The 16,762-nt window shown below is 37.6% G+C and overlaps 1 protein-coding gene across 5 annotated transcripts in view; it reads right to left on the bottom strand.

Annotated features, from left to right (window-relative positions):
• Window positions 1-16,762, bottom strand: part of arhgap12a (Rho GTPase activating protein 12a) — a 30,513-nt gene continuing 13,751 nt past the window's right edge. Inside the window, exons 3-19 of one of the 5 annotated variants that reach the window (XM_067362253.1) lie at window positions 12,420-12,677; window positions 11,775-11,906; window positions 9,102-9,200; window positions 8,735-8,857; window positions 8,320-8,403; window positions 7,253-7,318; window positions 6,548-6,609; window positions 6,353-6,434; window positions 6,159-6,257; window positions 5,241-5,339; window positions 5,043-5,145; window positions 3,805-3,921; window positions 3,610-3,708; window positions 2,161-2,238; window positions 1,922-2,056; window positions 1,726-1,831; window positions 1-1,537 (exon numbers count right to left, since the gene is read on the bottom strand). In XM_067362253.1, coding sequence (XP_067218354.1) covers window positions 1,363-1,537; window positions 1,726-1,831; window positions 1,922-2,056; window positions 2,161-2,238; window positions 3,610-3,708; window positions 3,805-3,921; window positions 5,043-5,145; window positions 5,241-5,339; window positions 6,159-6,257; window positions 6,353-6,434; window positions 6,548-6,609; window positions 7,253-7,318; window positions 8,320-8,403; window positions 8,735-8,857; window positions 9,102-9,200; window positions 11,775-11,906; window positions 12,420-12,677 — 1,917 coding nt within the window. In that variant the 3' untranslated portion in view covers window positions 1-1,362. The remainder of the gene's footprint in view (window positions 1,538-1,725; window positions 1,832-1,921; window positions 2,057-2,160; window positions 2,239-3,609; window positions 3,709-3,804; window positions 3,922-5,042; window positions 5,146-5,240; window positions 5,340-6,158; window positions 6,258-6,352; window positions 6,435-6,547; window positions 6,610-7,252; window positions 7,319-8,319; window positions 8,404-8,734; window positions 8,858-9,101; window positions 9,201-11,774; window positions 11,907-12,419; window positions 12,678-16,762) is intronic. The other 4 variants (XM_067362254.1, XM_067362255.1, XM_067362256.1 and 1 more) reach the window with 4 other exon arrangements.

Below are 16,762 nucleotides of genomic sequence, written 5' to 3'. Positions count from 1 at the left end.
TGAACCAGAACATTTCTTTATACAGCTGCCCTACAAAATGCTTTGATCTAATTCATAATAATCATCAGGTGAAATTAAAGAGTAGGTTCATATACCAGTAGTTAAATTTTATGTGAAAAAGTTCATGCGGACACATGAAAAACAAAACAACAACCAGTGTTACTTTGATGTTTGCTGCCCCCTGGTGGAGAAACTTCGGGAGTAATGACACTCAACAAGGTGACAGATTTGCCTTGTCAACTTTATTTTGATCAAGACAAAGCTCTGCAACATAAAGCAGAACATTTGATGAATTACATTCAACAGCCATTTACCAAATAACCATATCTGAAATAATTCTTATGAAAACATTTTAATAAAGTCTCTAATACAATTGTGGTGCCTTTACCTCCATGTGCTCTCCTGCTTTACTCCTCACACACACACACATATAGTATGTCCATCAGATATCTTTACAAAGAGAAATCCGGTTTAACCCACTCACAATTTCTCTCTCTAATACAAGATCTTCACATGCTATTTTGTCTACAGCATACTGTACTCATATTAAATAGGATGTGAGACTTGCATGACTGGGGTCTGGTCAGGAACAATTGCGAATCTAATGTCTTCACAGGATTAAATTTGTTGTGCACACATTTTACTCCAGTCTCTCTAAGGGCCAAGATGGACAGATGCGCTCACACAGCATGAAATATACCAGACATATACTTGCATACTGCCGAGACTCAAACAAAAGATTGTGTGTCCGAATCTATGGAGTCTACACAATAATTCCAGTGTTTCCCAGCAGTGGTCATCTCAGAGGTCACTTCCAGCAGGCCAGAACAGAATGAAATCCATCCCCGCAGAGATTTGAATTTTAATACAAGATAAAATCTATGTCTATCATGTCAGTCAATCAGTTTGACGTGTTGTTCCAAAATGTGTTACAGTATTACCACGGAAAGACGTGATGTAAAATGTAATACTAGTAGTGAATGGAAATCTAAAATGATGCATTAGATTTCTTCCATAAGCAACATGGTTTTCAGTCGGACAGAAAAATTCATATTTCAAGCCCTCGTTGCTTCAACCAAAGCCGTAAATGGTCCAAAAATCACATAGTCCAATGGATTTGGGTATATATATAAAAAATACAACATCCAGGCAAGAAAAACATGACTATAAGTTAGTCCAATAAAGATATGAGCAAGGATTAGACTGTTTATGTTGAAGCCAGAATGGTTTTCTAATATGGGCGGTCCTCTCATGTAAACATACCAAAACATGTTCAGTGTTCAGACTGGCAGTCAATGGGCTGTCCGGTCCTCAGCAGTGACTGGCCCGTTGAATTTGGTCAAAGGGTCCGATGTATGTGACCTACCTGCCGAATATGGTCTCATATTCCATAAGAACAAGCTCAACAATCTGGTTCTGGTAGACCATGTGCACGGCCATATTTGCCGTCTCTGTCTCCGGGCGCAGAAGTGTCGGGCCGAACACGATGGCTACACTCTGGGTGGTCATCCTGTTCTCGTCGACATGCTGGATCACTCTACAAACAGAGAAAAAGGTTATAAACACGGGGGCAGTTGACATGACATACACTTCATCAAAAACTATTTTAGCATTTTTCTAATTATAAACGACCTAATCATTTCCATTTATGATTATGCACTTTCTACAGTAAAAAAAAAATAAATAAAAAAAAATTGTTTGGTCTCCTTTCCCTTTAATACTCACTTCTTCAGGTGTTTGAAGAGCACCTGTATGGTGTCGTGGTTGGGCCGTGGCAGTTGCTTCATCAGATCCTTAACCGTCTGAACTTTGTGCTTATAATCTGGCATTTCTACATGAAGAACACACACAAAAGTGGTAAAAATGTGCAAGAAACATCTCTCTTTAAACAGTCGTCTTTCAAATATTCTTCTCCACTCACTGATAGCGGCGATGAAGTCGTTGAAGAAAGCATAAGTGAATAAAGGTTCTGGTAGCTCGCGGAAAAACATCTTCAGAGCTCCAGTGGTCACGTGAATGTCCTCCCATTTACTGTCCCCTAAATCCACTTTCTCATCTGCATTTATGTGGATTATAGTAACACAAACTATCAGTTTTTTCCCCAGTAATTGGTTATATATACACACATCAGTAAGGCTGTAAAATGGTGGAAGTGCGTACCATGATTAACAGCAAATCTCAGTTTTTGTATGATGGCCAAATTTCCACTGACTCTGTACAAACCATCCACTCCTAAACCTGGATGAAGGGAGAAAGAGACAAAGAAATGATAATCATTACAAAGCATTAGAATGCATATTAAGATGCAGTTTGCAGCAGCACATCAACTCATCCGTTTACATGCACACGCAAATTGTAATATTTATCAGAATTTGGCAATATTCTTAGTATTGAGTCATGTTAGTGTCGTAATTGCAAAGAAAACACCTCATTCAGAAAATCCACTGTAAGAAGACATGCAAGGAATTGTGTGTGCTAACAGATGCTTAGCTAAGTATTCAGGTATAGCAACTCAAGCTAAATGGACACATTTCTGGAGTGATAATAAGACTGACTTGTTTTTATATGACTATTAAAAGAAATTAACATCAATGCTTGCCCGCCCTTTTCAATTTTGTGATGGTGTTGTGTTCAGGTCTTAATTAAATTATTGTGAAAAAGTAGTAATAAAACTAATAATAGCTGAGTATACTATATAATCAATGGCAGCACTAAATCTCCTGGTAAATAACTGGGGGAAAGGAAACATGCATGTGTGCATGTGTAGTTTGGCATACTTAAAGGCACAATATGTAAATTTCGCTGCTAGAAGTCGCTTATTCAAAACAAAGGTGTAGCTTGATGACGCCTTGATTTCGCTGAAGCGTGGGAGGTGTTGTCTTCACGTCGCAAGCCGGTGGAAAAGAATCTGATGGGACGCAGGCAGAAATCATATTCATGGATGAGTTAATGTATTAAAGATTTATTAACATTACTGTAGTATGAAGCAGGGTGTGGCTGAAAGACATTGGAGCGGATCGGTGTCGCTGGAGCGATTGATAACGAGAGACAAGTGCAACACACGGCTCAAGATAGCAATGGAGCTTTTATTATGCCGCTTTCGCTTCTTCCGGTCATGCGTATATGGGGTAACGCAGCGCTGTTTTATCATATTAGATACATTTGTGTGTTGAAAGTTGTTATAATACTACTCTGTGTTCACTCGGTGGCTACTATGAGAGACTTGTTGCAAAAGAAATCGAGGGTAACGCGGATATGATGTCATTGATTGGTGACGCATGGACACGGTCCGTGTCCTGGTTAAAATTGCTTATTTGTCTGCATTTAGACATTCTTGGAAACAATTGGGATAATATAAGTACACATGTCTACAAAATATATAACATTGTTCTAGTGTTTTTAGATTTTAATCCAAAAATCTTGCATATTGTGCCTTTAAAACAACCACATACACAGGAATATTACAATACTTATGTTGTGCATGAAAAGGCAGTCAGTGACAAGGAGTGAAAATAGTAATTTAAAAAGTTTTAAGCATAATTATTCATGGGTAAATTTAGGATTTTGAGAGTTAATATTCAGCTTCACATAGGTTAAACAGAACATTACCGGTCCTCTCCACATGCTCGATGCAAATCCAGACGAAGCGAGGGACGGTGGAGTTCTCTCTCTGACAAAGACTGCTCAAACTGGAGCCAAACACCTGATCTACAAAAAGAGAGAAAATCAAACAATATAAACTGCCTGTGAATTTTACAGATAACCCTGAGATCACCAAGTTCTGTTTGTAGATGCATGTGGTACCTTTAATGTAGCCCTTGTCTTTGACAGCCTGTAAAGTGGGTCTGCCTGTGAGAAGCTTCATCAGCTTGGTCTTCTTCTTCTGTTCTGCATTATCCATGCTTACAGACTTCTTAATATCTAAAGAATCAAGGGTGGAGAAATCTATTTAAGGAAGGGTACAACACTCCAGGTGCACTGGGCTGAATACAGTGATTGGTAACAAAAAACAAAAACAAAAAAAAAACCTAATGAGCTGCCTATATTAACAACATTTAAAGATCTACTGGACTACTGTTACTGATTCAGCCGATACAGAATGTACATGTGCCATGTGAACATGTGCCATGCCTGAACAGTCAAATACACCTCAAATTTGGTCAAAATGGCTGTATTGGTGAGTATTCATGTAAATACACCTGCAGCTGTCATGAAAATTAAACCAAAGATGAAACTGCTTGCAACTTCAGTAGCAGTATTTAACATTTTTTTACTTTATTTAACATTTACTACTTTTTGAAATTTCTTGATGTTTATTTGGAGCTTAATTTTTTTTCTAGAATTTGTTGACTTCATTTTCAGGGCTTGACATTAACTTTTTTGCTCACCAGCCAGCCACTGTGGCTAGTAGTTTTCCAAAGTTACTAGCCACACAGCATTTTTACTGGCCATAATTTTGACATCGATACCATGGGGAAAAACTGCCAAATATATATTTTTAGAATTATCTTATAAATTGGCAGCAGGTATATTAGGCTGCTGTCACTTTAAGACCTGACACACAGATCCATTATACTGTTACACATGTTGACACTGTTTTCTTTCTCAACTGTTTACGTTCACTTAAAACATAACTGACTGTTTACATGAATACTTGCCAAGACTAGCATTTTGACATTATTTTGTGTGTATTTGACTGTTTAATTTTCATGACAGCTTTAGGTTTATCAACTTGATGTTGGTTGGAGAGATAAGAGAGTGAGAAAGCGCAGCTGGTATCATGTATCTATTCTGCGGAAAATGAGTATTGGAAGCATTTCAGATATTTCAGCATCAATCTGTATAGAAAAATCAAAATTTTTCACAACACTACATTGCATTTAGTTTTTAGATTCCTTTTTAAAAGACTACAAAAAAAAAAAAAAAAAAAAAAAAAAAAAAATTATATATATATATATATATATATATATATATATATATATATATATATATATATATATATATATATATATATATATATACACACATACATACACACACACCTCTGTTCTTCTTGGAGTTTCTTTGCTCTTTTTCTTTGTCATGTTTCTCCATGTCAGGAGATTCTGACAAGTCTTCTTCAATGGCCTCATCAGACTCCCACATCTGCAACATGAAACACATTAATGTCAGTACAAGGATTCAGAACAATTAGAGTGGAGACATAAAGTAAGTGTATGCATATAGAAGAGTAATCTTACATATGTGTGTATGGCATCAGTCAAAGCTTTGTGCCAATCGCTAATGAAGCTGTCATTGTCTGACTGCAAGAGGAGCTCCATGCCCTGCCGGGTCTTCAGCTACAAATGAAATTAAATCAATATTTGTTACACATGAACCATGTTCAAACATTAAGCTGTGTTTAGCAAAGCTTTATTCAGGCACCATAAAAAAAGGACAGGTTAATCCACTGAATGGTCTTAATAGCAGTTCAACATTCAGACCTCTTTAAATGGATAAATATTCAGACCTCATTTAACCAAATCAAGCACAGAGAGCCAATTAGGTCAATAAATCCTGCTTCATCTGCCAATGGCTGATGAAATGAAAACATTCACCCATTTAAAATATGTTGTATTACCTACTGACTGTATTAATTGCAAAATAGCAGGGGTGGTGGTGGGGGGGTGTATGGGTGTTAAAGCACCACTCACATTTTCATGAGAGAATGTAAGAATCTACCTTTGTTTTGTTCTGGAGATACGACAATAAAAGGAAAAAAATCTTTTGGCTTCCTAATTAAACTTCTGATGGCAAACTTTCCATTGAGATAAAAGTTGGCAGAAAACGTCACAGTCTCCGACCTTAATCAGTGAGAGTCATTCTTGCATTGTTATTTACTAGCATTGTGTAAAACATTTGTGGCCAACTTGTTGCAAACTCATGCCTGAACAGCTGAACATGCTGCAAACTCATTAACTTCCAATTTTTTCCCCATTCATGACTTCCTCTGAGAATATAGCTGTAATAAGTGATTCTGCTTATCAAACTTTAATTAAATCTTTTGTAAATTTAGCCTTCCTGCTAAATGATTAGACACACACACACACACCCTCAAACACCTTAATTTCTAATCAGTCAACAAGAAATGTGAGATCAGTCTCCAACAGTCTGTTTACCTCTAGAACATGTTTCTTGCTGGATTTGTCTTTAGACGCCCAGTCCACTGACCCCCCTTTGAGATCCACACTGAACTCCAGCTTCTGGTCTCTTCCAAACTAAACAGCACATTAACATACACACCAGACATATAAAACAGAGTACATCACATGGGCTACTAATGATTTTCTCTCAGCACTGAACTGTCACTCACCCAACCAGTCCCGCTCCCTTGGCCTTTATTAAATAGCAGTAATGAACCCTGCAAAACTGTCCAATAGGAGGTCCAGTTCTTCCTGTAGGCATGAAATTAGACAAAGAAACCAATTACAATATCAGCACGGCAGTAGTCATTTGTTCAATCTGTCAGATAAATATGAGCAAACCCTCCATGTTTGTTTTTACTTACCGGACCTTTTTTCCATTTTCAGTGATTTTAGTCATGTTTAAATTGCCACATTTCTCTGACGGCTGAAAGGAAGAATAGACAAACAGATGTGAAAAGAGAAAAGGAGGACAAACCTAAATAAACAAACTCCAGTTAAGAGTGATAGCGGCCATAGAATCAATCCAGAAGAGAGCGAGAAAAGACAAGCAACCTGATTTTGCCCAGTGGCAGCAAATACTGAACCACCAAAAGAGAAATTACAAAAGAACAGTGGTTTAGACCTGTTTGTACTGACCTACCTTACAGTCAGTGTTTTACTAAAGAAGCAGCAAAACAAAGCAAATGTAAAATAGCTGATGTAGACACCTGTGATCACATATCAATTCTATTCGGTATCAATGCACCACAGTGACTTAGAATTACTTTATTTTTTATTAATATCACTGCTAATGAATGTAATCACTTGACAGTCTGGACATATTGCAGGTGCTTACTAAAGGCAGTGATCCATGAGAGGCCGTCCAGTGATTTTCCAATGACCAAGAGGGTTCACTTCACATAAAGCCTATAATCAGCCCTTAACGCTTAGGCTCTCTTGGTTATTGATTTATTATAAACCCACACCACAAGCACACAACATATCAGAGCTCAGCATAAAGAGGAGTTAAGACAAAGGGGAAAAAACGAGGACCAGGAAGAGAAAGAATGGATGATGCTGATACTAACAGACTGGGGGGGCTTAGGAGAGGAGGGACAGGACGAGTCAGAGTCGGGGGAGCCAGTTTTAGTGTCCTAGACAAGAAAACAACAAACCACATAATTCAAACTTGTGTCAACACCTGTAATAATACGTTAATGAGATAGGATCAGTCAAGATATTCTGTCTTTGCTTGAAGTCAATATCATTTATTAGGTTAAAACAGATTGTTTGAAGACAGCATCAGTTTCCAAAGCCAGACAGGACATGCTTTTTCTATTACTGATCTTTTAATCAAAGTATGTGATTAATCACAATTGCAAAGCATTTCTCAAATCATTAAAGAGACAGTTTATTGAAAAATATAAATTCTGACATCATCTCCTTAAATTTACGCCACTCAAAACTATCAATTGAAGCAAAAATAAACATTCTAGAGGATGTGAGCAACATAAGTTTGTGTACATGATCACAGAGCTGAAACGATTACTTTAAGCAGGATATATTCAAGTGCAATTTCTAGGGATGCTCAGATCGATTGGCTGCAGATCAGTATCGGCTGATCATCACATTCTATAATTCGATCGGGAGTCACAAAACATTAGTAAACCATAGTAAATTACACATCTTTATTTAGAGCAGTTCAAACAAGCCCAAAAACAACATAACATGATGCATAGATCTTGAGAACATCCTCATGGTGTGACATGACATGCTGCCTGGCTAAATCTTCTGGGATACGATTGCGTGTTGTGATTATGACGCAGTGTTTGCCAACGTAATTTGAAAGTTCAACCTATGAAAACTGGATATCAAGTATGGTGGGTAGGGACGATGTGTTGAGACCAATCGGACACTGCTTTAAAGCTAGAGAGTGCTGGGATTGACAGGTCTTAATTTCAGTTGATCATGACGAAAAAAATCATGCTGCAAAAATCCTGATCGGAGCATCCCTAGCAATTTCTCATGCAGTTTGAACACATTTGTTCAGAAATCACTGTGTGTACTGAAATGAGTTGCAATAGGCAAAAGTGGGCATGCATCATCTCATTTGACGTGATTGCTTGGTGGGATATAGGGGTGGGACAACACTGACTTGTGGCCTATAAGGGTGAGAGCGGAAGGTGCTTTTGCGGTGCAGGGGGAAGGCTCGCCGGTCCTTGATAGATTTCTGTTTTAACTTCAGTCAAACATAAAGCACATGTGAACATCACCCAAATCAGGATGGGAGACTTTTACGTCACTAAAAACCAAAAGAAATGCGTTCATTTCAACCAAGCCAGCACTAATAACTAAAATAACCTATAAGCAGTTACACTGTGACTTTGTCAATCTTCATAAAAGACTAAAAAATAAGAGTTTAACCACTAAATGAAGATAAAACCACCTTAAAACAACATGTTGGATTAATCAAGCCTGCCATTTTTACTGAATTGGAATAGTTTTATCCCTGGTAAAATGTTACGATATCCCTTTTTTTCCTCTTAGTTTGTATGTATATGTATGTGTACCTTGTCAGTGGACTCTGAATATATGCTGTGTCTCGTCCTGATGATAGGAATGGGATCTGGCAGTCTCCGATCAAGACTACGAGTTTTGTGTGCATCTCCTGGCAGCAGAGGTGTGTGGTTAGACTAAAATAGATGGGACGAGAAGATGCAAAATTATTAGGACTGGCAATGATGTCTGTTAGGCAAACAAATCTTGATATACATGCAATGTGTACATGCACACACAGACGCACACTTTCAACTAAGCACCATGCAGGGAATTGAAACCGGGATTATTTGATTTAAATCAAATTGAAAGGGATATATGGGACTTCCTGACTAAATATTTTTAATGCTGATAAGCACCGGAATCTGTTGTTAGTCTCACCTGTGATTTAAGACCAATTTTAGGAAGCTCCCATTCAGATCTGGAGTCACCTGCACTGTAGTAATACAGCCGGCCTCGTTCGTCTGTGTGTCTCAACCACTATATACATATACAAAACACACAGAGGCATGATGTGCAAAATAACATCTTCAAAAGCAACTAGTCATTCAGTTGCCTGAACAACCAGTTGACTAATCGGTCTTGAGAAAGCCATGTAAGGCTAGTTTTGGGTTCATCTAACCCTAATCAGACACGTTTCTTGCGTAGGAGATAATTATTCATAATCACCCATTTTATAGAACAGCGTTTAAAGATTAAAGTTTAGTGCAAAAAATTATTGCTACTCCTCACCTTTCGCTCATAGTTTTGATTGGAATACATCACATCCAGTATGGGTCATTGCATATAGTCAAGTTGCAAAAGTTCAAATATTTCAGCACAACCAAAGCTCAAATTAGATCTAAAAATTCTTATGTTCGGCTTATGTTCAAAAACAGCTAGAACATGGTTCATAAACTGAGGGTCCACAGTGGTACTGCAGGGGGTCTGCCAATTAATGTTTGATCACAAATAATTTTTTAATTAAAACAAAGGTAAAAAAAAAAAAAAAAAATCTGTCAAATTTAAATATAAGCACCCTCAAACGAAAGCAAGAACACCCTCAGGTGATACTGTAATAATAGCATATCCTCCTGGGACCCAGGAATAGACTTTTGTCCTCTGTAGTGGACATTATATTTTAGTGAATTTCTCTGAAATCATACATGGCACAATTTTAAGTCTGGATGCCCTGTAAAGAGCACATTCAGGACTTTTCAGAGATATCAAATGTTTGGAGGTTTCACTACGACAACTCCTCCATGTTCTATAAAATGACTGACATTAATTTAGTGATCACATTTAGCACACTTGTGGAAATATGATAAAATTTTGTAATTATTTAAATCTGACAAATTTTAAATTTTTTTCAAAATCAACATCTCAGGAAAATGTTATGAGGTTTCTAATCAAAATATGACTTTCTGTTACAAAACAGGGCATTGATTTCACTGTAGGACACCAGGACTTAAAGCATGTTTATCAGGCATTTTGGGAGACACAACAAGTGAATTGGAAAATAAATTATATATCAATATTCAGTATAAAATATATGATATTGTGAAAATGTTGCCAATTATTACTCCCATTATACACTTCTTTTTTCATTACAAAAACACATGGTCCCACTTTATATTAAGTGGCCTTAACTACTATGTACTTACATTTAAATTAATCATTTGATACAATGCACTTATTGTGTACATACATGTTTTTACATTGTACTTATCTTTTAAAAACACCTGCATGTAATTACATCTGTAATTATTTTCTGTAATTACATTTGTTGACCCATCCCTTACATCTTACCCCTACCCTTAATCCTACCCATACCAACAAAGCTTTCCCTAATCTTACCTGTTTCCCAATATTGTTTCCCAATATTGTTTTGCAATTCAATATGAACCCAATAAGTACATTGTACTTATTTTTTGATGTAAGTACATAGTAGTTAAGGCCACTTAATATAAAGTGGGACCGAACACATTATTATGCAAATTAAATACAGTGTATAGATACATTGTATAGAATGGGACTACCCATTGATTTACCATTTTACATGTTAAGTAAAATGGTAAATCACTTCACTCCGTTATATCTTTCACATAGCTGAGAATCATCTTTATACAAAGTTTGGTTAAATTGTAAAACTAAAAAAAAATGATGATTGACAAGTGAAAATAATCCTATTGTTTTTAGCTATACATGAAATTTCATGTCTTTTTATTTTTTAAACAACTGAGTCCTGGTGTCAGCTAGGGGTGGGAGAGGGAAAAAAAGATACATTGCGATTCAGGGTAATTTCTGAGAATTTCACAGTCGATTCTGAGCTTCGTTTTTAACCGCAGATGCATGATGACGCTGTGTGTTTTAGAAACACCCGATTCCAATTCCTCACACATTTCATAAACTTTGGAGAGGTTGAAGCAATTTACATTGCACAGGAAATGCGCTGTGAGAAATGTTAAGAACGCTACCAAGGAACTTTGCTTGATGTTACGCATGCAGTGTGCGGCCTCGTCACTCGCTCTGCTAAGAGGACCGATGGCCAGTTAAACGCTGCTAAATTTCAGAAGTGACATATACATATAAATGCGGGATTCACTCTCAAAATTGCAGTTGACATAGGTCTAGTGATAAATAGCATGGGACAAATATGGCATGTCAAAATAGATATGAGCAATGTAAACTCAGACTAAAAGATTAATAGAAAAATATTTATATCCTTTTCAAGATATATTCTGCTTTTAACACTTGTCCCACTCTTTATATTCTCATTTATGCATTTCAACACTCTGAAGTGTCAATAGTGCTATATATTTATATACCGCAATGTACTCGATATAGAAAATTGTGGTAACGATATATCTCGTCATACCGCCCAGCCCTAGTTATAACCCGTCATACAGTATGTTAAACCATACAAATGAGGAAAAACAAGTGTGGCCATCTAAAAAAAAAAAAAGGCATTAAACAAGCCAGTTATTGATGAAAGAAGTTAGTAGATTCTACATTAGTGAGATTTGTAAGAAAAAAATGGTCACGCAAGCACACAAACACCGAGTTTGTCTGTACCTTCTCATTAGTATAGTCAGACACATACAGAGTGTGTCCATGCTCATCCATTTCTTCAGACCAGCCTCTAGGGGGCGAACCGTACTGGCTGTCTGATTGGCTGCTCAGACAGTTTTCCTCCGATGACAGAACCTTCACCCAGCCAATTACAAAAAAGCAAAACGAGTAGAAATGAAGATGAGAGAGAAAAAGAAAGTGAAAGAGTTATTTCAGAGATGCAGACAAGGAATAGAGAGACGAGAAATAAATCAGTCTATCAACCCTTCGCCCACCAGATAAGAGAAACTCAGTTACCCAGAATGCTTTGCATGCGTATAAACATACAGAAGGTAAAGAAAGAGTTTAGCTAGCCCATCATGCATTTCCCAAGGCCACAGAGGATATTTTGTCCCTGATGGAGTTGTTCTTCACCTTTTGCAAGCCACATATGATGATATGATATAAAATGATAAAAGTGACAATGCATATATGTGTGTGTGTGTGTGTGTGTGTGTGTGTGTGTGTGTGTGTGTGTGTGTGTGTGTGTGTGTGTGTGTGTGTGTGTGTGTGTGTGTGTGTGTGTGTGTGTGTGTGTGTGTGTGTGTGTGTGTGTGTGCGTGCATGCATCACCAACTGTTGTAAAGTGTCTAATCTAAGGGTGTGTACCTCAGTGTCAGTCATGTCTTGTTTCCCCTCTTTCCTAGTGAGACTATCCCGTGCCCGTGGTGGTTTCCAGGTCCTCTCCTGCGTGCTGCGGTTGTAGTAGAAGTGTCTGCCATTCTGGTCTTTGTGAGTCTCCCAGTCACCAATGGTGTGGAGTGGAGAGGAAGACGGCAGTGGAGGGGTAGATGACTGAGTGATCTTCAGCTCCTGCAAGTTTGTGTAGACAGGAGAGTCAGGCCTGCCCTGCCCTGAACCTAAAGTCTGCATAATAAGAGAGAGAGACAAAAGGGCTTTTCACACTTTAAATATTTAACCCTGGGTCATTCATATCTGCGGTGTCAGTGTCACTGACTGGACAAACGCAGCACGTGACCTGTTTATATAAAGGCATTGCGCGTCCTCATATTACACATTGCTGACTGTAATATCAAAAAAATTTTTTCAAACTTTTTGAACTATAAAAAGATTGCCAGTTTCTTCTTCATTCAAATTATAACGTTTTCCATCTCCGTTTGACTTTTTCCTCTCATATGCAGAAACGATTGTTTAAACATCACGCTGTGTTTCCGTGACTGCACAAAACGCGTGAATATAAGGCACACGATTGGTTATCGGTTGCTAAGCATGTAGTTGTAACATTCTAACACTGCATCGTTTCACACCACGGTGCGGAGTTAACACCGCGAAAGTGGTGCTAACCCTGCTCCAGAGCAGGGTTTCATAACCCCGCATCTAAAGTACAAGTGTGAAACGCTCCTTTACCCGAGGTGTTTAGAATGATAACCCGGGGTTAAGCACAGTGTAAAAAGCCCTAGAGTAACTCAATCCTCAGAGTTACAGCACCCCTGAACACTGCCGCAACCACCTAGTTTGCCCATGCCTAAAAACAGCTCTGGGTTCATGCGAGCAGCTTATGATCCAGTGTTTTAAACACCTCGGTTCACAGTGAAGCAAAAATCCTATACGAATCACTGTGCCCTAAATTAAACTAGGGCTGTGCGATTAATCAATTGATTTTTCAATTTTGATTTTGGCTTCCATCAATTATGAAAACAAGATAAATCAAGGTAAAATGATTATTGTGCCACTGCCGCATTCCACCCAGCACAACATCCTTTCCTTTACAGCGGTGCGCTTTTATTCCTTCCAAAGCCAAACTTTACATCCAAATCAGCCGAATAAGTGTGTTGTAAAATGCAGTCTACTGTTGGTAAACTGCAGCATGTGCCTGATATTAAACAGTGTTATTAAAAGCGCATTAAACTGCAAGATACTTTTTTTCCTTAGGTGGCTATCTGTGCACATGCTCTGAGATGGGGCAGAATGCCAGAAGCAAAGTGTGCTGTGGTATACTGTGGGCTTCGGATATGCGCCTACACACAAAAAGGTTGAAATGCCATTTTGCCGAATATCCTCATTAACACAGCTGGTTATATCTTAAATGAATATAAACATTTGAGAAAAAAATGCATGTAGAACAGTATATTGGATCTGTGCAGCTTTTAAAGTGACAGCAGCCTAATAAATCTGCTGCAGTCATTAATGTTAATCAAACAACAAAAGACAAAGATAAAATCACTCACTGCTCTTGAATGAATACATTTTGTAGTTTTAATAAAGATTATTAATTCTTATCATTAATTTCTGTTGTCTGTTACTTATCTGAATACCACTGTTAGTACACCTACCTGAAAAAGCACTGTTTATTTAATTTGTATTTTTGTTCTGTTGTATTTATTTGATGGTTTTGTTTGTAATAAGTTTCTTTGTTCTTATTGTATTGCTGACTGTTTAGTTATTTTCTGTAACTATTTAAGGACCTTTTTCTTACATTAGTTAACCTAGCATTAGTTTTTGCTGAAGTACCAATAACTGTGAAATTTCACTGATATATAAATTATGATATATAAAACTTTGATCATATAACCTGCCAATAATCGTGTTAAATAAGCATAATTTCATTATTGACCAAAATAATCATTATGATTTTTCCTATAACCAAGCAGCCCTAATATATACTGTATATTATATACATATATAAATAAAACTGTGAAAGGCCTCTAATTAAATTAGTGTGACATCACATTTTCACATTGGCTCCAACAAGTTTTTAAATATTGTTAATAAAAAATGGCAACTGTATAGAAAAACAATGTATTACATGACATACATCATAGGCACACAGATTTTTCACCGTGCCATAGTTCCTGTTATCCAGCCTGTTAAAGTTTTCATATTTTTGCCACATTTTTTCTCTTGAACAGAAATGAAAATGGTATCTGCAGCAGCCGAAATTTCTGTGTATCCCTAATGCTCACAGAAACTGATTAGAATAGAATTCTTTTTTCTATTGCTACATGACGGATATTATGAGACTAGAACAATAGAGTCAAAGTCAAAGAGGGAAACAGAGGAGATAGATTAGAGAGAGAGGGAAAGACTGTCATTCATACCTGAAACTATTTATAGAAGAACCTGCACAACGACATTCCAGACCCTTAAAACACACATCTGAATGTTCGCTTACTTTACCACCAGGCCTCTTAACAAGATTAGATTTGCAATGGATAAAAGGTTGTTTAAACAAAATAATCTGGATAATGAGGAACGCCATCGAGCAAAAAGCACTGAATAAAAGGTGAGAATTTATGACAAACCTCTATCCTTACAAAATACTGAAACAGAGACAGATGGAGTGAGAGAGGCGGTGAACAATTGTGTCCGAACTCCATGGCTTGTCATTCAATCAAATCTGTTATACAACAGCTTCATGGGTAATTTAATTATGACTAAGCACATTAGAGAAAGTGTGTGTGAAAGAGAGAGAAAGATCTTTTGATTATTTTGCAAAGCTATTGGCAGTTTTTAATGCAAATTATAATGCATGTGAAGTGAACCAGTCCAGTCAGATTCTACCTTCCAGAGCCAAATCATGCATCACTGCACTGTCTGAAATAAGGTAATGAGCTCACATGAACGTGTGCATAGTGAACCAGGATGGCACTTAACAGTTTAAGCCACACAGAGGATAATGTCCTCAGATTAAAGAGTTGGCCTAAAGCGCACAAACACACGCTAATGGTGTGGTATGATTAAACCAAGTCAGATTTTTAAGGTCAAAACTCAAAGCAGCATTGAGAACCTACACACAATACCCCAAAAATGATCATGTGATCACAACGATAATGTAAAACTTCTTAACAACATTCCCAAAAACAATAAAAATTAATGCAAATCCGTGTCATAGAAAAAGAGTTGTGCATAGTGTGTGTATGTACAAGAGTTAAAAAGGCTACTCAGCAGCCATATCACCCTGTAGCCCAAGAATGGTTGCCCACTGAAGATAAGCAGGGCTGAGCTTGGTTAGTACCTAGATGGGAGACCTCCTGGGAAAACTAGGTTGCTGCTGGAAGAGGTGTTAGTTAGGCCAGCAGGGGGAGCTCACCCTGTGGTCTGTGTGGGTCCTAATGCCCCAGTATACTGATGGGGACACTATACTGTCAAAAAGCACCGTCCTTCAGATGAGACGTTAAACCGAGGTCCTGACTCTCTGTGGTCGTTAAAAATCCCAGGATGTCCTTCGAAAAGTGTAGGGGTGTAACCCCGACATCCTGGCCCAATTTGCCCACTGGCCTCTGTCCATCATGACCTCCTAATCATCCCCATATACTGATTGGCTTCATCACTCTGTCTCCTCTCCACCAATAAGCTGGTGTGTGGTGGGCATTCTGGCGCAATATGGCTGCCGTCGCATCATCCAGGTGGATGCTGCACATTGTTGGTGGTTGAGGAGATTCCCCCTTCAATATGTAAAGCGCTTTGAGTGCCCAGAAAAGCGCTATATAAATGTAAGGAATTATTATTAATTATAATTAAATCATAATTAACAACCATAAACACTCATTTCAGCCTGCTGGGGCCAACAGGCTCATAGTAGTGATGACATATTGGCCAAGACGACATCACAAAATCCAAGTTTGTTTTTTTTTGTGAACAGAACAGTTAATGAAAATTGTACCAAATATTTTGATCATAAAGTATAATCATGGGATAAACAAAGTAGTTATGGGAATATAAGCAGCATAAAAAAATTATGAATTATGAACTCAGAACTGATGCTAATACTGCTAGCAGCAAATCCCTTAATGAAACTAGAACCAATTACGTAGTCTCTCATGTGCTGGGGGTGGGATTATGTAATTGCCTAAAGTGTGAAATGTAAAAAAACAAAAAAAACAAACAAAATGTATTTGTTGTGGAAACAAACCACTGAATGCGTATGAACAAAAGATGAATGACAGTACATGTAAAGCCTAGGGCAAAAAAATAAAAACATACAACTAGTT

Source organism: Chanodichthys erythropterus, chromosome 16 (assembly GCF_024489055.1).
Source record: "Chanodichthys erythropterus isolate Z2021 chromosome 16, ASM2448905v1, whole genome shotgun sequence".
Classification (NCBI taxonomy): domain Eukaryota; kingdom Metazoa; phylum Chordata; class Actinopteri; order Cypriniformes; family Xenocyprididae; genus Chanodichthys; species Chanodichthys erythropterus.
The sequence above is the reverse complement of the archived record's forward strand: the minus strand, read 5'-3'. Positions and strand labels throughout refer to the sequence as shown.